Consider the following 24,624-nt stretch of genomic DNA (forward strand, 5'->3'; position numbering starts at 1 on the left):
TAAAATCATGCACTTACTGTGGAAAACAGTTCAGCAATTCTTCAAAAAGCTAAATATAGAATTATCGTATTACTCAGTAACTCTACTCCTAGATACAACCCAAAAGAATGAAAACCAGTGACTCAAACAGATATTAATATGCCAATGTTCACAGCAACATTATTCACAATAGCCAAAAGCTGGAAAACAACCCAAGTGTCCACTGATGGATGAACGGATAAACAAAATGTTGACTACACATACAATGGAATATCCTTTAGCCTTAAAAAGGAAGGACATTCTGACATGTGCTATAATATGGATGAACCTTGACAAAGTTATGTTAAAGGAAATAAACCAGTCATGAAAGACAAATTTGGTATAATTCCACTTATATGAGGTATCTAGAATTGGCAAGTTTATAGAGGCAGAAAGTAGAATGGAGGTTACCTGGGACTGGGGGAGAGGATTAAGGGGAGTTATTTCTTAATGGTTTTTGTTTCAGGTGATGGAAAAGTTTTGTAAACAATAGTAGTAATAATTAACACAGCTTTGTGAATGTACTTAATGCCAGTGAATTGTACACTTAAAACTGGTCAAAATGGTAAATTTCATGTTAGGTATATGAAATCATCACTATGTACTACAGTTCAAAAGCAAAAACTCCAGCTTTTGCACCTACATTTGAAAACTGCCCTAAAGTAACCTGGAGTGCAGGTGAAAAATATTTGAAAATTACAGGCAAAATGCACTTAGTGAGTTGAATGGATAACGGAATGAGAAACACAAGCAGATGTTGTATGTCCAAGCAGGGACAGAAAAAGAACATGAGACAGGCTTTATTTAGATGGGGGGAGCAAATTCACAATCCAGAGGATCATAGATGTTTATAAGACAACAGACACACCTCGTACACTGCAGACCTACACAAAGTATATTCTTAAGAACAATAAAAAGGAAGTGATTTTTAATTTCAAATATTTACTATAGAAACTTATTGTTTAAATACAGGAAATAAAAAATATGAACATTTGGAAAAGTGTATATAATCCCATCACTTAGAAATAAATATTTCAGGGTATTTCAGTTTGCTTTTTCTGTTACACATTATTTTAATTTAAATAAAATTTGAAATGGTCATCCAAAATATATATAAGGTTTTATTTCTTTCTTTAAACTTCCTGTGATATCTGTAGAATTTTTCATACCATTAGATGGTTTCAAAAACATGCTTTTTAATGTTTCCCATTTTATGGTTATAGGTATTATTTATGTAAAATTTCCCTATTGCTATGCATTTAAATTACTTATATTTTTCACTATTATAAATGATTTTAGGACAATCCTTATTTCCTAAAATTATTACATTAAATGGAAAGAAAATTTTTAAGGATTTTTAAATGAATAACATAAATGCTCTACAGCAAGTTAGTATCTCTACAAGAATTTGTGTTTTTTAATGAGAGTTCAAATGGTTCCTAAGATCAAGTTATTTTCCAACTCCATTTGAATATTACAAACAGATGAAACAGGACAGAGAATTGACCTAAATCATTGAACTTTTCTTACTAATATTTCCCAAACAGTATATAACAGAAAAAACCTAAAAACAAACAAATAAACAAACAAAAACTTCACCTTCTCTTGGGTGAAAGATCAAATATTCAGAAAAACATTTCTATTTATTTTGGTGGTACTGTATGGCTTCTACAGTATAAATTCAGTTATTTTCTTACTACATAGGATTGTAAAATTAAATGAATCCCATTTTTAATTTTTTCAAGTATGATAAATTGCCTGTAATATGCCGAATTGCAGTCTACACTGACTCCTTTCCACAGGACAAGGGTGTTGCTTGAAATTCACATCTTTAATATGCATAGGTGGATATTTCTTAAAGCAGGAATATACAAACCAAACTAAGTAAGATTAAATGTGCTTAAGATAATTTAACTGAAGAGCATGTAGCACTACTAAAATGTATTTGTATACTTAGAATTAGGGCTGCATGGTAATATTTAAATATCTGTAAGATTAATAATTTGAATGATGTCTATCACTTAAATTTGTGGCATTACCAGTATTTCGCACAAGTAGATAATTCCCCTTTGAAAGTATAAGCTAGAATAGCTGCCTAAAGATTGTCAGCTATTGAGGATTCATGTAAGATGACTGAAATGAGCAGAGAACAAACCACAAAAGTCTAAAGGAGGCAGGAGAGCAGCAGGAGAGGGTGGGAAGACTGAAAGAATAAAAGGAAGAAAGAGGAAGAAGATACACAAAGGAGAAAACGGGGGAAACAGTGCAAAGGCAAAGTCACAAAGGAAGTAATGCAGAGGCACTGGGCGAAGGGATAGGAGAAAGAGGGAGCATGGCAGAGGAACATCTCAAAAATCAAAAAGAAAAAGACAGGGAGAGGCACAGGAATGAGAGCAGACCAAATGCCCAAACATGAGAGAATGGCTAAGTCACACGGGGAGAAAAAAGTCGCTCCTTGGACAATATTCTTTTTCTTTGAAATCCTGACATTTATATTGTAATAACAGTCCCCTTGTTTCTTGATGTGGAAAAAAATGTGTTAGATTCAACAGTAACTTTAGGTTCTATATTAGTTCAATTACCAGATAACATGTATAAAGAGGCAATCCCTAGCTGGGTTAATGGAGGAGAAATGAGGGAATGTCCTCAGAGTACTGGTAGGTGAAGAGAGATCTCACCATTCACTTTGTTAGTGTCAAATCCTATTTCTGTGCCATTAAAAAAGAGGAAGACACGGTGTTTATGGCCACTGGCAAGGCATTAGGCATATCACTTATGATACCTCCATGGACATGAGGAGAGCAATATGGGACAAATGCCAGGAAAGCTGGGTGGGCTAGAAACCTGTGAATGACCAGAGTCCATGGCTGCTTGTCAGCATGGAGATAGAAGTACATTTCTGGAGCTTTGACACAGGTTATTTCTTAGGCTCCAACATATCCATAAAGTCACAGGTGTGTTTCTCAAATGTACAGGTGACAACTAACCAGCACATGAATGAATAAAACGGGAGAAAAGTAAATGATTTCTACAAAGCCTAATAATGAATTTAAACCACCAAGATAAACATCAATCAAAACAAATATAAACTAATCTTGTACTTCCTTTTTGTAAAATCAGATGTTACAATAACTAAAGAAGTGGCTACGGAGCACTTTCATCACTTAAAGGTATACAGAGATTGAGAAGTAGAGTTTTTAAAAAGTTAATTCAATTTTCAGCTGTCTTAATAGAAATAAAGTATCTGGAGAGGTGGTGCTGGGAGACACCCCCAGAAGACTGCATTTCATTCCGGCACTCTACTTTCTGAGGAGCATATGAGAAGTAGGTTGGCTCAGAGGGATGTGAGCAGGACATTGAAGCACTTTTCTCCACAGGTGAAGAGCTGTTAAGCACCTGGAAACAGACAGCTCAAGAGAGAAGAGGATAGCTGTCTTCCAATATTGAAAGACCAGGCATGTAAAGTGGGAACTGCACCTGAATGTCATGGCCATGAGGCTCTAAAACTCATCTGAAACATTTGGGTAAAATGTGGTTCAGAATTCAGATTTGCTTTTTATTTTAAAAAAGTGGTATACTGCATATTATGTGATGTCCCCAGGAGAGTCAGGGTCAGCACCCCATAACTGGAAATATTGATATTTCTGCATCAAAACATATGAATATGAAATATAAAGAGGAAAACCAGAGGTCATAAATAGCTTCACATCAGTTCAGGTCAAGTTTGATCAAATGAATTACAAAAATGGGCAAGTTTCGCTACTAAATTAGGTATGGAGAACTTTCAGTTTTTAGATTTTGGAATAAAAGAGTAACCTCCAAGAATGTACACTAGGGTTACCCACCCGCACATACAATCAAATCACCACCACCACCACCACCACCACCATCACCACACATACCGCAATATCACTCTACCATGACCTCCCACCACTCTGCTGGTTACCTGTGCTCCAACCACATTGGGCTCCTTATGTCTCTTCACCACCCAGACATACATGGTCCTCCCTCCAGGCCTCTGCCTTCCTCCTCCTGGGATGCTCCCCCCAACTTATCCCCACAGCTAACTCCTTCATCTCTTCCAGTCACACTGCTCGAGTATATTTTCAGTGACCCTAGATTTAAAATTGAAACATGCTCCTGCATGGCACCACTTCTCTGCTATCTCCTGCCTAGCTTCTCCTGAATGCCACTGACCACTTTCTAACACACGACATGACTTACTTATTATGGCATTGTCTATCCCCCATCCCCTACAATAATATAAGTGCCACAAAGGCAGGGATCTTTGCCAGAATTTTTATTGCTGTATCTCTAGCATGAAAACTATGCCTGCTGCATCCTAGGGAGGACTGGTAGTAATCTGAAAAGGGATTTAAGCATTGAATAGGTGACTAAACAAGTTGATTTTTAAGGTGACTTTTGGTCCCTCAGGTCAGAATTAAACAGGGAATTGTGGAGAACAGCAACCAGCTAGTTTTCTCTGAGGCAAGGAGGTGTGAAAAGGCACGTGAGTCCCTGGGCCCTGTATGCCTTTCCCCATGACAGGGATGATCAGACAGGACAATGAGTTTAGAACTTCCAGTACTCCTGAGCATCTAGGAGCCTATGGGGACACATTTTGTTATGCTGGCAGAACAAAATGATAAAAATATACATTTGGGTAGAGACAGCAAATTTGTCAGCCAGTTTTCTCTCAGTTTTCCCAGGGTTGAAAAGAGGTAGTCCAGCCAAAGTACGGACTCTTATGTTCTTAATAGCTTTACAGCACGGCAATGAGAAATCACCTAGGATGGGCATTCCCATCGTTCTTTACAATATTAGCGTTCACTGGGAGAGGGAGCCTAGAACACAACCCCGTGCTTGATGCAAAGCATGGTATCTGAAAGTCCAGGGTTGTTAGAGAAATTGCTGACCCATCTTACGTTAATGTAATGAAACCATCATAACAGCCATAGCTGAGAGGAAATGACCTTAGTGGGATAAAATTCAGCTTTTTATAAAAGCACAAGTATCTTTAAACATGCATGTGTTTCAATTTAAGCAAGCTAGTACTCATAGTTATTTTAAAAAGTACTCATAGTTATTTAAATTAGACTTACAACCTTCTTTATGGAGTGGACTAAATCTAGGACTTCTAAATGAGCAGTCATATACCAGCAAAAAGACACATCTTAAATCTTTCAGAAATAGTTTCGCAATAATCAGAGCAATGATTGAAAGAAATTGAGGTCTGGGAAGTTAGCAGCACTTGGAACAAATTAATCAATCCCCAGGCCTTCTGTAGTTGCTGTTAGTTCACAAAATTGGAGCAGATATGGGCCAGTTACCATTCCTCCACCATATAAGTGGGGATTAAACTGCACTTTTATTTTATTCAATAGGGAAAACAGTCATTATTATCCCACTTTCAAATATGCTCATTTGTAATGTACTGATTGAAATTCTTAACACAGGGATCACTAATAATATTAGCAGGGCCTGGAATAATTTTTTAAAAAACAATTTATGTAATCTAAATCCAATAATAATTGAATACCCAACAAATCTACATCCTGGAACTCATATATTTTTTATTTCAGTAACCAAGATAGTACTGACCATTGATTTCTAGGCTATAACCAAGCTAACCCAAATATTTTTCAGTTTGGAATACTGGAACTAGGAGTTCTTACTTATATTATCATATACTATAAATATATATAAAGTATACTTTAATTGGCTAATGGACATTCAGATAGTCAAAGTAATACGTAGATATCCAAAGTAATATATTATTTGAACATATAATAGTCTTATAGACATGTTAAAAGTAAAAAAATTGATTATGGAAATTTAACCTCATTAAAAAGACAGTTCATTTCATGATATATCTGTAATATTTGAATAATATTATTTAACTAACCTGTGTTTAAACTTTATAAGTTCATCCAAATAATATAGGATATACATAATAAATGCAGTAATTAGAAATACCAATGAAATTAGATGTTCTTTAGTCTTAAAATCAAATATCCACCCACTGACTGGATTATTCCAGCCACATCAAACTAAGGAGCCTGACACTGACTGACATTTCTTGTTTGATTAAAGTTTGGGTTTAGAAGGCAAGGACTTGACCCGGTTTATTTCAAAACTGTAACAATGGCACTCTAATCTGAGGAAGATGGCAGTGCCTCTGTAATCGTTCATGATCTAAAAGACTAGGCTCATCATAAATATGGCTGGCTAAGAACATCACTTTTTCCAAATCAATATGCCTTAAAATATATAACTCTTTCTGAAAACATAGTTGAAAAAAGATAGAGATGCAAGATAAAAGAAGCTAAAAGCCTGATATTTCTGAATTTGAACTGGAATTGTCAATATGGTCTCAGGACATGTTTTATTTTTAAATGTGTGTATGTGTGCAAACATATATATCCTAGCTCTGTCTGATGGGAAGATCCAGAAACCTTATAATAAATAGTAGTAATGAGTACCTCTATGGTCAGATCACAATTTCTAATTATCAGTTCCCACTAAAAAAGAACCAGGACTCCCTGAAGAAATGGCTGATTCTAGGACATTAAGATGGAAAATGTAAAAACCTAAGCCTGGGACATACTGTCACTCCAGAAAGCAAGAAAGCAATCTGAGATGGCCCAGGACAGGGGTCATCCAACCTGAATAAGCCCAGTCGTTTAAGGGTGAAAGGTTTGAGCATCAATAAAGATAATAAATGTGATGAATCAAAACACATCAAATGTGTTTAAATCCACAAGTTGATGATAATGACTATGACAACATGACAATAATACTAAAATCCCCTTGGTCACTTTTAGGTGATGCCAGTGAACTACCTCATTATTTTGGGAAGTTGCCCAAAAAATAAAAAGTAGCAAGTATTTATGCCATCTTCCTTTTATGATTTATATATCAGGGTAACCAAATAATTGATATGAAAGAGCTTTTCATTTTAGAAGTATTCCATCTATTAAACAAAGAAGGACCATTCTGCAACTCAACCCTTAATGAATTCATAAACCTAGGAATAATCATCAATGGCAGGTAACTCACAAAAAGAGACATAATTTGCTAGAAACACAATACTAGGCAGAAGAACACATTAAATGACACTATTGGAAGGCAATAGCAAAATTCAAAATGTGGGAAACTACAGGACAAACAGTTTCAACAACAATAACAACCACCATAAACAGGGGGAAATAGGATGAAGAACCTAAAGATATAAAGAATTTAAGAGACTCATCATCCAGTTGCAAAGTGTAAACCTTACTAAAATCATAATTCAAACGATCTGCTAAAAGAAATAAAGTTATAAGACATCAAGGAAATGTGAACACTGACAGTTTTTCTAGGACTTACACAGTGACTATTATTATTATTTTAAAGATTCTTCTCTTTTAGAGCAGGTGTCTGAGGCTGAATCCAGGCTAAAACAGGCCCCCTCTTCTGTTCTGTAAAGCTCACAAAAGCTAAGAGCAGTTTTTACATTTTTTAAATGATGGAAAAAATCAAAAGAAGAGTAATACTTTGTGACAACGAAAATTATATAAAATCTGAATTTCAGCATCCTTACATACAGCTGTATTGAACACAGCCACACTCATTCTTTATGTGTTGTCGGTGGATGCTTTCCTGCTATAATGGTAGAGATGAATAGCTGTGACAAAGACAACTGTCCTGCAAAATTTGCTATCTGGCCCTTTGTAGAAAAACCTTGCCGATCCCTATTTTAGAGAAACATTTACAAGTTAAATGATAAAATGACTGAGATTGTTTCAAAAGAAATCAGAGGGGTGCAGGCAGAAATATATATGAAGTAACTGGCCACGTATTGTTAGTTGTTCAAGTTGGATGCTGAGTATATTAAATTCATTATATTATTCTTTTTATCTTGGAATATATTTACAATTTCTATAATAAAAATAAAAAAAACTTTTCTTCAAAGAAGCAATTAGAAAGTAATCTCCCATTTTTGTATTTTTGAATGACTATTTTAACTATAATTATTTCCTCAGGAAAACAGATGGATTTGCTGCTGGCTTAGAAGTACTCCAATGATATATGAATCAAAGAACAATTTTGTCAACATGTCATTCACTTCCTGCAAAAGAATCAAGCCATTTATATGGTAAAGGTATCACCACAGTAGAAGAGAAAATACAGCTTGGCAAAGAGGACCATATCCCAGGGGTAGCAGCCTAATTCTGCAGCAACATTTGAATAACTATCATGTATTGAGCACACGGAAAATGTGTAATATATAATACATTTCTTGAATGAAAATAATAATTGGCTTCCAAATCTTAAGAATAAACAGAAACTCCATTAATTTGTCACCAGTCCTTTGTGTTTAGGGGGCATCACTTCTTATAACAGACAAACAATTTTATTACACTTGGGCAATAGCCAATTCTCTTTCCTTTGAATGAGGAAATGAAGGCTGGCATTTTTATAGTAGGAGAGATGCAAAACAGAATAATAATCTGTTTATGATATCAAAATTCATCTGTAGGAACTTCCTATCTGCCAATGTGTGCCATTCAGAGATGTCTATGGCCTTGTCTCAAACTGGGTCATGCTAGAACTAAAGATATTTGTGAAATTAAAACCCATTGAAAGTTGTCAAGTTTTCTTTCCATCTCAAGAAAAGACCTAAATAAATTTTCCTTTCTCTTTTCTAGGTATGAAATTCCAGATTACCAGACAGAAATCTTTTAGAACTTTTAAGGCCACCTAAGGCACATATTCACACTTAAACCTCTTATATAAAACATTTTCCATTGTTTTCCTCCCCTTCCAATAAAAACATACAGAGAAGAAAAAAACTAGAGATCCCAACAGTGTCCAAACTCATCAGGACCCTTGTTCCAAGGCTTGGATCACTAAAAGGGGACAGATGAGGCACAGTGTTAGTATACTCAGCCCTCAATCACCAGAATTCCAGAGCATGGCTATCTCTGTCCTTTCTTCTTATGATACAGCTGTGGATTCTTGAAGGAAGAGAAATAAATGAACATTTTGATGAAGATGATAAAAAAAAACACAGAATAAATGCTTTCAAAGGATTTATCGTTCTTGGGTCCAAAGCAAGCAGTCCTTAAAATTACTAGTTGATGCCGTTCTCTTCTGCCCTCCAACCTGAAACATCCTGACCTGCAGTTTTCAAAGTTCAATTTTACATCCAGGCCCAGAGACCTTCAGATTGACATGTAGGAGAAATCCCACTGCTGCCCCAGCTTTACCTGGTGCAACCTACTCAGATGACCACAGCTGCTTATATCTTTTTTTACTGTGTTAGGTAATATCACAAAGTAAAATTTATTAATTTCTCCCAGAATCTCCCAAGACATGTCATACAGTTTCATCAATGTAAAATAAATCTTTACCTTTAAATTAAGTTAATCCAAAATCATACTAAATTAAAACGTATGGTATATGCTTCAAAGGATTTTGATGGTTTCTGTCTGAATATTCAATATTATATTATATATATGGATATTTAACTGACTAAAATAATAATGAATGTAATTGTAACTACTCAAAATTTTAAGGAGCAAATGGTTTCTATAGCAACTAAAGGCAGTCCTTTTTGTGCATTCCTAGTATTTTCCATGATGTTACACTTGTGCTTTAATATATATGCTGTAAAATACCCAAGTTAAGCTTGCTCAGGGAGCCATAATTTTACTCCTTTCCAAATCATTTTATGGAATTTACATATAATATAAAAATTGTTCTGAAATACAGTTGTGATTTTTTTCCCTCATAATCTATAAATGAAACTAAAAGCCACCAAGAAAGGTTGACCATATGTATATCCTGTAATACAAAAGCCAAGGCAACATTTCACTCACATAAATACAGTTTTAATTTTAAATTCTGATAAAAGCTATCACTTAAATTACTACATGATGTTTATGAATCCGGGAGGAACTATCTCTGTCTCTTTACTATGTAAGAGGCATTATGGTTAGGATGTAGATTCTGCATTTTAGATGCCTTGGTTTGAAGCCCAGCTCTTGTTACTAACAATGGGCCACTGTAAGCCTCAGTTTCTTCTATAAAGAAGAAAGGGTATATAAGAGAGTTCTTCTAGGGATCACTTCAGGGGAAAAAAAATGCCTGAACATAACCTAGCAGAGTACCTAGCACACAGCAGTGCTCAGCAAATGAAGTTGTAATTATTTTATTCCAAACACATCTGCTGAAGTCAGTAATGGACATACTATTAATACAATTTATCATTTCTTCATTCATGAGCCAAATTCTATAGTAGGTCAGAGGAGCTGTTTTTACAAGAATCATTTTAAGTTACAAAAATCTCAAGATTTTCCTTTGTCCCTCAAAAAAAAAGTCTATAATTATTTGAGTTCAGAAATGTAATGTGAGAAATTTATTAGGTTGGTGGAAAATATATTTTTCGCTCATACCCAGTTAAGTAGAATTATATATCAAACTCTCAACAGAACAAAACAAAAAAACCTCTGGGAAAACAACTAAAAAAGTTTTGATCCCAAGTGAATATTATTATTTGAAAATCAAGGTTCCCAAATTAAGAGCTCATACTGAATTACATTCCATACACAAAAAGGAGTGGAATAGGTTTCATTCAATTATTGTGACACAACTCTGTTATCATGGTGAGAACTCAAATGGATTATCCTTAATAGAGAGGTATACAAGGTCCTATGGCAAGGAATTTTTTTTGAAGGGAAGATTAGAGAACAAAATTTTACAAAAGAGAACACAAAAGCCTAGGAAAAGGGTACAAGAAATGAAGGCTTAGGAAAGATGATATATTGACGACATTTGCTTCTGAAATTACTCCAACTCTGAGTGATATTTTCTGTATATTTTGAAACAGCACGAGATACTACTAGGTTCTACATGTCACTCCTCTCCTCAAAAGACCATCCCGTTAGAGATGCACCATAGGCCTAAAACAAGCATCCCAGAAAGACAGACAGTTTCTGTCTGTTTTGGGTACCTGTTTTCTTGTCCAGTATGGGCCTTTAAGATTCACCACATGATTTGATCAGGCAGGCAGTAAGCCAAGTGCCATGAGTAGATATTTACTGAGCATTTGTTATGTGACAGGTACTAGTCTAGATGCTGTGATGCAAGCAGTGTTTTCTAATAGAGTACTTCATAGTAACACCATCTGATTTATTTTTCTATTTCTGTGAATTGATGTACATTATTAAATCACTTTGAAATGCTATTCTGGTGCCTAACTTCTAATAAACATCAAGCTCTGTTTGCTAACAGAGTAAAACTCAGTTATATTGTGCTATGATGGCTCAAAAATTAACATGGGTTTTTTTCACAAGAAATCTGAGAATATTTGGTTAAAAGGCCAATATTATTTAAAATGCAAGGCTACTCAGAGACAAAATTTACTAATTTGCAAATAAGCAAAAAATGTTTATACTTATAATTGACTTCTACTAGCAAATAGAGTTATCATTAATAAATATCATAATAAATATATAATATATGATTGTGTTAAAGCTTCCAACTTTTGCTGGACTTCTATTTTCTCACTAATAAAATGAGGAATTTAAGGCGAAAATTGTTCCAAATTCAGATGTTACATAATTTTGTGATTCTTAAAAGTAAGCCATTTAAAAATCATATAGGCCTCTCAGAAATGTCAAGAGTTAATGATTATTTTCCAGGTTTCCTTTGCCAGCTGATCAATCCCTGGCTTGATGAAAGCGGCCATTCATCTACTGTCGAAAAGGCATCTCATACTGCCTCCTTGCTTTCTGCCATTTGCCCTGGAGGATGAACCACTTTCATTTCCCACCCACTTCTGAGTTTGATGCGGTAGCTGAGAGCTATAGACTGAATGTTTGTGTCCCTCCAAAATTCATATCATGAAACCTAATCCCCTTGGAGGTGGGGCCTTCAGGAGGTGATTAGGGTTACAATTGGTCATGCGAGTGACCTCCCTTTCCCCTTTGTGATGAGATTAGTGCCCTTATACTGGGATTATAAACTCAGAGCTCTCTTTCTCCCCATCTGAGGATACAGTGAGAAGGAGGCTGTCTCCATACCAGGGAGTGGCCCCTCACCAAGAACCCTAACATGCTGCCGCCCTGGATCTTGAACTTCCAGTCTTCAAAGCTGTGAGAAATAAATGTTTGTTGTTTAAGCCACCCAGTCTATGGTAGTTTGTTATAGCAGCATGAGCTGACTAAGACAATAAAATGAGTAAGGAATGGAGGAACTTCTGCAATGTAACAAAATGAATTAAATAGAAGTTACGAAGATGCCCAAACTGGACCAGATGCAGAAGAGGGAGAGGTGCCCGTGTTCCCTGGAACAGAATATGCACAAGCCATCTTCAGATTTATAAACATCAATACTATTTCTGGTGATTATCTTTATTTATTGAAAGGCTGAAACAGGTATTATAAAATATTAATTCTTAAGAAAAAGAAGCATATGTAGGAAAAAATTTTAAAATATTTAAGAACAGTAATTTTAACTCAATCATACATGGCTAAAGTGTCAAGGACTGCATAAAAATATGTAACTCAGCAACTTCATCAGCAAATAATATATAAATATAAAAAAGAACACTAAAATTCCATTTTCTCTTCTCAGCATCTTATATATACTCTATTTTCAAAATGTAGGCTCCACAAATAATTGGAAAGTTGATGATAATAACAGCAAATATATTCATGTTCTGGGTGTTTGAATGATTTTACAAATACGTTCCATTTGAGTATTCCCATGGTTACAGTCCACATTGTATGCATAAATTGCCATATCTGATAGCATAAAGCAAGCATCTTCAACAAATCCATTGTACATCAATTTTGTACTACAAAAAATAGTTTTATAGGTGCTGTCTTCCTACTGTACATTGTCTGGGAGGTGTTTTAAGTACTTTGCAGCTATAATAATAGATATTCATGAACCATGTTTTATTTTGTTGTTCTGTATTCTAGAAAGACTGATTCTGCTTTGGCAATAACCTGTGTGGCCCATAGATGTGACTAAAAATACATAAGCAGATGGGACACATCTGTTAATCATAAACATTTCTTCATTAGTGTCATCATCAGATTTACTTGTATTATGTTTTTGTGAAACACTCTGAAGAGATCATATTTAATTTATATTTTAAACAATCAAACCATTGGCCATTTTTCATAGATGTGGATCAATATGTACATGAAATACACATGGACTTTTTTTGGGTCAGGATGGCTAGTTGAAGTTAATCATGCAACGTTTGTCATATCCAAATTCTTCTAAGAAAGTGGTAAAGTGCATATTACCTATTCACCTAGTATTGGACTATAAGAAGACATCATAGTATAGTGCAATTAATCAGTGGTGAAGTAAATGTAAAGACATAGAGTGTACTATTCCCAGCTATGCCATTTACCTTTGTGACCTTGGACAATCCTGCACCTCAAACTCTCATCTACAAACCAAGCATCAAACCATTCAATACACCCATGAAACTGTGCAAAATGCCTATGGGAGAACTCAAAAGATGGTTAACACAACTAACACAATTTACTGCAAATGATTATACTCCAAAACATTGATGTTCCCCAAATATGATAAAATGTGTACTATTAATTTATAAATCTTGACTTACAATTGGGAAGATTTATACTATAGAAAAATCTAAAAATATTTTTTCTCATTCAATTTTTGGCCTGGATCTCAGAATTGTTTTGAGGGTCCAAGTGAATTTATATGCAGAAAAGTATTTTTGAAACTGTTACTGCATTAGTGTAATAAGGAAGAAATGTCTATGTTGGTACCTCTAGACTAGAGAGGCCTGGTCCATGATTCCAGGTTTGCTTCTCCCCACAACTTCTAAAGAATTGCCTGAGGCAAAGGGCTGGGGCACGGGCTAGGAGGCAGGAGGGCTCCGTGAACCCATCATGTGCTGCACATCTTCCTCACAGCTGGGAGCCACTCCCCACACATACAGACTAACAGAAACCATCCTTGCAAGTGAACACTGTTCTTATTTCATCAGCCATTAATAAAATAAACATCTCCTCACACAATGCCTATCTAACCAGAGGAAATAAATAATTTAACAGTAAAATTATTCTAACTTCAAAAAGATTCACAAAGCAAACAGCATACCATGTCCAGGACAAACTAAGTTTCACTTAGAATTTCAAAATCACAACAATTCTATCTTTATCATCCCCTTCTAGACACGACTACCATGTGGAAAGCTGCAAGGCAATATGCATTCACCAATGACAAGAAGGGCAAGAAAGGATGGAGCCATAAAGAAAGACATTAATTGATTGACTGCAAAAAACAACTGATCAACACTATCATCCAGCTTAATGGAACAAAAACAAGAGAGCCATAGTACACAAGAAGTTCAACATCAGAGTCAGATCGAGGCTACTGAATACAGATACTTGTTATACCTTATGTCTGCCTTTTCCTTTCCTGACTCAGAACACATGTTGCACTTTGTTTTAGATGGGGAGTTGTCATCCCTGGGCACACACTGGAATCATCTGGGAAGCCTTTAACAAAATACTGAATGCAGGGCCCTACCCTGGACTAGTTAATTCAGAATCCCCCCAAATAGTAGCAAGCTCCTTCCCTATCACATGATAGATCCTCTTTAAAACACAGGCTCCCACTTTGAAATGGAAAGTAGTTACAGATCCCTAACCCCTAAGGAAATACTCAAATTTAAGCATGGGTATCCCAATTCCAAGATATTTGCAAAAACATAAAGAACAAATTGTAGCCACAACTCGCCTGTAAATTCTTGGAAATACCTAAGGCTTTGTTGAGGCAAGAGCTTAGACTTGATATTTTATTCTCTCAAGTAACATTAACATAAATATCAGGAGCAAAAAGAAAATTTCCATGAAAAATTAAGATTTCTAGAGATAAATCAAACATGACAAGGATGGTTTCAGTTTTAAAGGGTAGTTAATGCATTGTGAAGAATGCCAATTAAAAATGTCTGTCTCATCAATTACCATAGAGAGCCAATTTTGATCAAGTTTAATAATCAAACAACCACTAAACTAAGAAATAATTCCCAATCTCTAACATCAAGAATCTAAAACAATTGGAAAGTGGGGAAAAGAGAAAGGCAGACTACTGAAGAACACGGTCAAGTGCAGGTTTTACATATTGCAAAAAGCTTTTAAAATAGAGATTACACAACTTTTAGAGAGAAGAAATCAATAAAGATGAATTTGGTAGATACAATTTCAGTCCTCTGCACACATTCCTCCTTCCCGGGTAGGTGACATTCTCATGGGGACAGTAGGATATAAGAAAAGAAAGTGACATTAAAGTAGTAAGGTAGGAATGATGCAGAGGACCCAACTATATTTAAGAAGCTACCTCCACCATATGATCCAGCAATTCCTCTCCTGGGTATATACCCCCCAAAATCTGAAAACATTTATTTTAAAAAATAGATGTATTCCAATGTTCATTGCAGCTTTATTTATGGTGGCCAAGACATGGAAACAACCAAAGTGTCCTTCGATAGATGATTGAATAAAGATGTGGTATATATACATAATGGAATAGTATTCTGCCATAAGAAAAGACAAAATAGTGCCATTTGTGACAACATGGGTGGATCCTGAGATTGTCATGCTAAGCAAAATAAGTCAGACAGAAAAAGTCAAGAATTATATAATTTCACTGATATGTGGAATACAAAACTGAAAACAACAAAGGAACAAGACAAACAAAGAAACAAAAAATTGACACAGACAATAGTTTAGTGGTTACCAGAAGGTAAGGGAGGAAGGGGGGTGGTAGATGAGAGTAAAAGGGATCAAATACATGGTGATGGAAGTAGACCTGACTCTGGGTGGTGAACACAAAATGTATTATATAGATGGTGTATTACAGAATTGTACACCTGAAATCTATATAACTTTACTAACCATTGTCACCCTAATAAATTTTAATTAAAAAAAAAGCCACCTCCAGAACATATCCCCCACTTGTCAGCACACTGTTGACTAATAAAGAATAGCACATTTGACTGTCTGCCATTTTCCCCAGAAATGAAAGAATAAAAATGACCATTTATTTCAGCTGTGATGATTAAAAGGGATATGGGATTTTAAAAATATAGAGTGTCACACAAATGTGACACATCACAGTCATTATCACTGCAGAGAAGAGGTGTAATAGGAGGTGCAGAGATGATATGTACAAAGGAAAAGTCAGCATGCCGGAAGTGGAAGCCAATGAAATGGAATAGCTACACAGAGGGTTAAAACACAAAGCAGCTCAAGTCGCAAACAAAATAAGCAAATAGTTAACCAAACCAAAACAAAACAATTTTAGGATCTGTAAGGACAGAATGGGTGGGGTAAAATCAACACTAGTCAGGGTGAAGAATGAGCAGCCTGCAGATCAATGCTTAAAGGGAAGAAACAAGAAAGACATTAGAAAACCCTATCGGGGGCAGGGTATGAATCCTAGAACCTAAAGCAGTGTGTAGCAGTCTGGTTAGAGGGAGCAGGTCACTCAGTCCCATTCATTGTCAGAATTCCTGATACCATGAATCTACCCATGAAACTATTTGGCATGCAAAATACACATGGTGAAATTTGAAGGATTTTAAAACACACAAACTATGATTACACTAAAAAATGTCTACTTAAATCTCAAAGGTAAAAGACGTGTTATTAATGTCTAAGTTTAGGCTTATTCCTGCGAAATTCAAATTACAGAGAGGCCCATAAACGTGTGTGTGTGTGTGTGTGTATGTGTATGTGTGTTGTGGATTTTTCTCTAGAAGAGTAGGGAAAGAGAACTCTATTTAGTACTTTAATATATTGCTCTAAAAGTAATTTGACAACCAGGTCTTCAAAGCAAAATGGTTAAGCAGAAGCAAAGAGAAAAAAGCAGAAAGTCAAAACGAGGCTGTGACGAACAATAATAAGCCTACCTGGTACTCTTAGTAATCCGGCCACTTAGTAATCTGGCCAGTAGGGCCCTGGCACTGACCCGGTCCTCTGGGTCCTACCCAGGGGCATGTATTCTTCCCCTGGATTCTCACTGAACTGGTGAAAATGAGTTACTGTACCTGTAACCAGAGCCTGTCGCCTGCCACGGTCCTGCCAATGGCACTGCACTGGAAGGTGGCAAACTGGCCGGCATTTACTTCCACATTCTGAATCCTCAGGAAGTGGGGCGTTCTGGCTAGATGGAGAAAAACAAGGAAAGATATTAAAATTGGAGATCAGTAACTAATATGTGTCTTTTTGAACCTATCTGTAATTTTCAGCCTTTCCATTATGTTTACCTTTGAAGAAAATAATGCTTTTTCTTATCAGAGCTTTAAAGATTTCATTATGATTATAAAAGAGATCATGGAAGGCTTTGGTGTGCTCTGAAAAAGAATAAAAAAGCCAAGTGTTCTGGGTAGAACCAAACAGAAAGAAGATATTTTATTGTTCCTGCTGTGCAAATTATCACAGCTCAGCAGTCTTCTTGTAATAACAGATCTGTGTTAATAAAGATTATACTGAAGCCTAATTGATGTTTTGAACAAAAACATATTAGATATTTATACTAGCAACATGAAAAGAACAGTAAGAAGTGAAATGATGTTGTCAAGGAAACTTTTTAAGCCAAGTACATAGCTGTATATAATATATATTTTAATACAACTAATTGCTATGCAGCATTATTTGTATAATATTTCCCAGCTACCAAAAATACTATCCCTGTAGAGATACTGTGAAATTATGCTGGGACTGCCATAGCATGGCAGTTTTTGCTGATTCTTATTTCCCATTGAAGAGGAAAGAATGACTCCAAATGCTAAATAGCATTAAGTCTCATAACACACATTGTCCATAGGGAACAGCTGTTTAAATAAAGGATAATTCCATTTGATCAGAGAAGCACAGATCAATTTCTGCAGCACACTGAAAACATGTCAAGGAACTGGAATGGTAAGTCAGGAATTAAATTTTAGGATTGTTCCTTCCTACTTTTAGGGAAAAAAATTCTCTTATCACAACAATGATAGAGTGAAAGAGCAGCAAGGGATGGAAGGGGAGATGTTAGGGAACAGAAAAAAAGACAACAGAAAATAAAAAAGTATTTTCTGGGACAGATGGAAAAATCTGGACAACAGCTAGAATAAATGTTTTCTGCCTTGCCGGCTTTTCCCCATTGCCAATGTGTCATTAGGCCATGTCTTAGACACTTTCAAAGAATGGTGCCCCACTACTGGGTACCGAAAGATGATAAGCTAGCACTGATATTAACCTGTGCAGACCATAATTAGGAATGGAATGGGTTACTATCCAAGAACAGAGAAAAATGACTTTTAATATCTATAACATACAGGAAACCCCCATCACTAATTTGGAGACCACTAAAAACTCAGACAATGTATTCTTGATGCTTAGCATGCAAAATATCCTAAAGAACTTCTAAAAAAGCAGTAAACTATGGGTTATTGTTTGTAATACTAATGTATTAATTTAAAACCCTATGAACTATTTTTCACTCATGTAATCAAATTACCCTACGTCAAGAATAACATGATTCTAAGGTTTTTAAAAAGTCTCTAAATCAAATTTCTTTTCTACTCTCTGTTTCCAAAATGCTAAAAGACCAGTTGCTTTTAGAAAATGGAAAAAGGTGTCATTTTTTGAGCATTTCTGTGCTGGAAACTTTTCCATTGAATACTTACAAATGTTCTGTGAGGTAGGTATCGTGTTCCATTTTACAGATGGGAGGGGGGGGTGGGAAACTTGTGCGTACTTGGCTAGTAAGTGTCAGAAGCAGAGTGTACACTCTGGTCCACCCAGCTCCAAACCCAGGCATGGCCCACTGTGCAACACTGCCTTTGCAAGCCTTGCCACCATGTGTCTTCCTTTCCCATGCTCGTCATCCCACTGGGAGTGGCTTCCTGATTGACTGTTGGAATTGTAGCTTTTTTCAAGGCCCTTCTCAAATGCTATTTCTTCCATGAAGCTTCCATGGATTATCTTATCTTGTTGATAGACCTTTCCAATACCACACACCCTCCATCTTATATACAGTAGTACCCCTTCATTTGTGGGGGATACAGGTTCCAAGACCCCCAGTGGATGTCTGAAACCATAGACAGTACTGAATCTTATATAGTCTATGCTTTCCTATACATAATGCGTAAGATAAAGTTGAATTTATAAATTAGGCACAGTAAGAGATTAACAGCTACAATAATAATAATAATATAGAACAATTATAACAACATACTATAATAAAAGTTATGTGAATGTGCTATACCTCTAAAAATTTCTGATAACTGAGATGGCTACTAAGTGACTAAAGGGCAGTAGCATACACAGTGTGTATACACTGAACAAAGAGATGTCACTGGTAAGAGATGTCCCAGGTGGGACAGAGTGGGACTGTGTGAGATTTAGTCACACTACTCAGAACAATGCACAATTTAAAACTTATGAATTGCTTATTTCTGGAATTGTCCATTTAATATTTTGGGGCCACAGTTGAAATTGCAGAAAGTGAAACTGTGCGTAAGGTGGGACTACTGTATACAATTATTGGGGTGACATTCCTTGTTGGGATTATTGTGATGACATTCACTGTTGTCTTAATCACTTGTACATGCAATAAATAGCACTTGATATTAATGCCTCTCACATAGCAAACACTCAATATTATAATTAAATTGAGTTCATATTATTTAAAATTAATAAAACCATACACATATCTTTGAAAACTGCTTATAGTAGACCCTGAACACAGGGGCTAGGGGTGCCAACCACTAGTGCAGTTGAAATTCCACATACAGCTTTTGACTTCCCCATAATTTAACTACTAATAGCCTACTGTTGACCAGAAGCCTTATCAATAATGTAAACAGTCGATTAACACATAATTTACATGTTATATGTAATATATACTGTATTCCTACAATAAAGTAAGCCAGAGAAAAGAAAACGTTATTAAGAAAATCATAAGAGGGCCGACCGAGTGGCGCGATGGTTAAGAACTGGCTTGGGACGCCAGAGGGCCCCGGTTCGGATTCCACGTATGAGGGCCAGTGACACTGCTCTCCACAGCTAAGATGCTGAACAACAGCTCAACCTGGAGCTGGGCTGCCGTGAGTCGCCGGCGAGGGCGTAGGCTGCAGCCCTTGTGGCAGTAGGTTGCCATGGGCTACTGTGTGTAGCCAGCAGCCAGCGCGAGCGGCCAGCAGCCACAGTGAGCGGACGTCCAGAAGCCAGCGACTGATCTGCCTCGCCCGGGAAGAGCGCAATGATGGTGCCAACTTGGGCCAGTGAAGCAACGTCCTCCACAACTAGACTGAAGAACAAAAAAAATGACAGCAAGTTGTCTGTACCCCTTCCCCCAATTCCCCAGCGCTGTTCCCATCCCCCAATTCCCCAATAAAAATCTTAAAAAAAAAGAAAATCATAAGTGAAAATACACTTACAGTAGTTACTGAAAAAAATGCACATATAAGTGGACCTGAGCAATTCAAACCTGTGTTGTTCAAAGGTCAACTGTACTTGCAATTTCAATTTCTGTAGAATTCTACTCTCATACCTCACTTCTGATACAAATGAACAAACTTTTATACAAAATTTGTTTGTAACAATTACTATTTTACATGTAACTACATCAGAGCTCCCCAACATTAATACAGATCATTAAGAATTTGAGATTTGACTAAATTAATAGGACTACATTGGAAACTGAAAAGCTGTTTTCTTAACAAGAAAATTTAAGCAAAGTTGATTGATTATTCCTCTTCTTCTAATCCAACACAATATGTCCATTATAGTACAAATGTAATCAACTGGAAACTTTTCCGACTGTTTTTTCTCCTTGTAAAATAATTCTAAGTACATCCCCTAGCCACGTGGACACTGAACTACTCTATGTACACACTATCAGAAAAAAAGAAAAACGATGGAAGTGGAAACTCCTCTGTTCATCAGTATATTTGTACAACAGGTTTTATCTATTTCACAGGAATTCTAAGGAAGCTGATCAGAGCAATTCGTGCTCTGCAATCTTTCAGTACACACACACACACACACACCCCACCCCACATTGCTGACTCCTTAATTGGCTGCTAGACTCATTTCCTGCCAACCATCCGGAACCATCAGTGGTCCTTTTTTTTTTTTTAAAGGTTTTTATTGGGGAATTGGGGGATGGGAACAGCGATTGGGAATTGGGGGAAGGGGAACAGACAAGTTGCTGTTCTTTTGTTCTTCAGTCTAGTTGTGGAGGACACAACTTGCTTCACTGGCCCAAGTTGGCACCATCATTGCACTCTTCCCAGGCGAGGCAGATCAGTTGCCAGCTTCTGGACGGCCACTCACGGCGGCTGCTGGCCGCTCACACTGGCTGCTGGCTACATACGGTAGCCCATGGCAACCCACTGCAGCAGGGGACTGCAGCCCACTCTGTTGCCGGCGACTCATGGCAACCCAGCTCCAGGTTGAGCTGTTGTTCAGCATCTTAGCTGTAGAGGGCAGTGTCACTAGCCCTCATATATGGGATCCGAACCGGGGTGCTCTGGTGTCCCAAGCCAGCTCTTAACCAATGCGCCACTCGGTCGGCCAGTGGTCCCTTTTTAAGGGATCTCCCACTTAACATCACAGCCTCCACCCCTCTACCAAAATTGTTCTCCTCAAGACCTCATCTCCCAGCAATGAGAATTGTTTTCTGCCACACTGATCTTTTTTCAAAACTTCCCCCCAAAATTAAAGATCTACATTTTCCTGTAGCCCTTCCCTGTGTTCGTTCTTCTTGGTGCTCCTCCCCTAAATGCAGATATGTTCCAGAACTAGAACTTGGCTCATTTCCCTTTTCAGAGTGTGTGTTCTCCCTGGTAGATGTCTTCTGCCTCCATAGAGTCAACAACCCAGGGCACAGTGAGAACTCTCTAAGCCATATCCCCAGTGCTGTCACTGAAAACACAACGAAACAGAAAATAATTTCTGAGGCTCTTAGAAACAAGGCACCTGCGGAAGTCCCACTGGGCTTCATTCCTGGCAGCCACAAGAGAAATTCTTGACTATTAGGAGCCTTGGTGCCACTTCAGTCAACTGTGTGCCTGCAAGGGCACACAGGCCCTTCCAAAGTCAAACCTGACATCACACTGCACTCCAGACAAAAGGCATCCAGACCGGGGCAAACAACAGCCACTATAACCCATATGGTCATCTCTGTCCTGGAGCCAGAGGCCACATCTAGAGTCACAACAGGATGAAGGCTGACAAGCCAGGTGGGGTAAATACTACAGGATGACAAATACTGCAGAGAACTGTAGCAGACCCTTCAGTCTAGTGACGGGAAAGCTGGGGCACAGGGAAAGGATAGGGGCAATTGAGAATGATAACTGATTTCAAATTCTATGAGATGGACACAGTTTGCAAAAGCTATGAAGAAGCATGTTCCCCTGGAGGTAAAAAAGACTTTCTCAACACTTAAACTGACAGACATGGTAGGAGCTGGCTAGTGAGGGAGTCACTTGTGGAGGTAGAATTTGCAGTTGGCAGGGCAGAAAGGTGGGTAGCTTGGGCACTTCTTTTGCCACTGGTGTTCTCTGACTGTTGCCAGCTCTCAGTAGGTTTGTTCAAGTCTAAATATAGGGTCTCAGGCCATAAAGGCCTTTGTAACTTACTCCCCCACTGCCTTGGTCCTGCTGTGCCTGTGACAGTGGGGTCCTTGCTTTCTTTTTCCTTGGCTATCTTTGAGTATGGGGGCTGCATCTTCTGCACCTTCTTCAGGGACACCTCTTGCATCCACGTTTAAATCATAAAAACAGTATGGTTTGAGTGACATTTGGAATGAGTACAGTCTCTGATGTTGGGTTAGAATTCCAGGCTTCTTTGTTTGGAAGGTGCCTCTTGGGCTAGAAATTCTTCTACCTGGTTTTGGTTTTGAGGCCTCTCTGTTCTCCCCACTTGATCCCACTCCTGTCGTGAGAAGGGCTCAGTCAACTGAAATCCCCCCTTCTCAAAGCCCTGCGGACTCTGTGCTCCACCAGTAGGGTGCTACCTCTGTCCGCTTTCTTTCTTGTGGCCATGACTTTACCAAGGATAATTTAGAACTTCAATGGCTCCTTTGAGAAAACTTAAATCTCTCAAGCTGGCTCCTACATAGGTTGACCACCCCTCCCCCTGCTTCCATATTCCTGTGCATTGTTAACAACTTAGATTATCCCGCACACTCAGATAACAGGACATCTCACTAATGTTGCCCTCTCCTATCCTAATCCTGCTTGCCTCTTGCTGCAGGTCACTATACCAAGTTGGGTCTCTAATATGAGGTATTTGGGTGTATGGCCATACTTCATGATAACTTGGGTAAAAAGGGTGTTACACCTGAGGCTGCTTGCTATTCCAGTTTCACCTCTATTTGGTTAAGTCCAGGATCAGTTCTGAGCCTGTGCTGAAGGATTGTTGAATATTTTCATTATTAACCCTAGTGTATCCCCACATAGTTAAGTTACTAAAAATTAAAAGTATCCTCTAAAAATCCATTGCAAAATCTCCATGTGCTACTCATGTATGTCTTGGGCTTTGGCTGCTTAACCTGCACCCATCTATGACTCCTTCTCCTTCCTCCTTTTGCTCTAGCACTCCACCCTCAAGCTACCAAAATTCTCAAAATCCCTTTGGCTTTTCTTATGCATTACAGTAGAGTTCTCTGAACTTTTGTCAAGCCCAGGGGTGGGGTGGGGTGGGGGGGTGGTCATCAGGGTTATGAGAACACAGCTCTGCATCTACCTCTCCTCCGTAAATGCAGGAATGCTAGAAAGGTTTTCTTTCCTATAGAAACCTTTCACTTCCTGCTATAATCATTAGAAAAATATTTGCAGCCCTTCAAAAGCTTCTACATTTTCTGCAGGGCACATGGAGAAAGCTAAAATACATCTAGTTTGGAACATCAAGAGTAAGTTTCCCATTGGACTAAAATCATTGACAAAAAATGTATTTCAAATCTTGAAATTTTTAAGCTCATTTTTTACCAAGTATATCAAGAGAGTTATTTTGGAAGAGCAACAGTGGGCTACCCATACAGCTTTCTTTTCTTTTAATATTATAGCATGTGTCTGAACTGCCTGAGAAATAATCTTTCCCCAAATCTGAATGGCTTCCTGAAACAATTTACCTAGGTAGTCTTTATTTTACATATTCCTTCTAATATGATTCATATATTAAAAGATGTCCAAGATATTTGGAATCAATTTAATTCCTTCTCCTAAGATTTACAATTTAAATAAATTTTTTTCACTTTTAAAAACATTTTCAATAATAAACATTAAAAATAGAGTACTTAATTTTTAATCATATAGATTTATCTCTAGGAAGCAATTTTGAAATATGTATGCATTTCTGCATACTTAATTTATAATTTTTTTTTACTGGAAAGCATCCTGCAACTTGTGGAGGAGACACATAGCATGCTTACCTAAAGCTCAGGCCTCTTCAGGGAGACTGGGAAATTAAACTTTGATTCATCTAGACTCAGAGTGGATTCAGGAATGTTCACACAGATTATTTATTTCCACTAGGTGAGGAGGCAGATGAAAAGCTAAATCATGAGAACAGC

The 24,624-nt window shown here is 37.2% G+C and overlaps 1 protein-coding gene across 5 annotated transcripts in view; it reads right to left on the bottom strand.

Moving 5' to 3' along the window:
* Window positions 1–24,624, bottom strand: part of PTPRM (protein tyrosine phosphatase receptor type M) — a 672,175-nt gene that overhangs the window by 507,657 nt on the left and 139,894 nt on the right. For all 5 annotated transcript variants that reach the window (XM_019649948.1, XM_019649947.1, XM_019649950.1 and 2 more), the window contains exon 4: window positions 17,108–17,223. In XM_019649948.1, the coding sequence (XP_019505493.1) occupies window positions 17,108–17,223 (116 nt within the window). The remainder of the gene's footprint in view (window positions 1–17,107; window positions 17,224–24,624) is intronic.

Source organism: Hipposideros armiger, unplaced genomic scaffold (genome assembly GCF_001890085.2).
Source record: "Hipposideros armiger isolate ML-2016 unplaced genomic scaffold, ASM189008v1 scaffold_136, whole genome shotgun sequence".
Taxonomy (NCBI): Eukaryota; Metazoa; Chordata; class Mammalia; order Chiroptera; family Hipposideridae; genus Hipposideros; species Hipposideros armiger.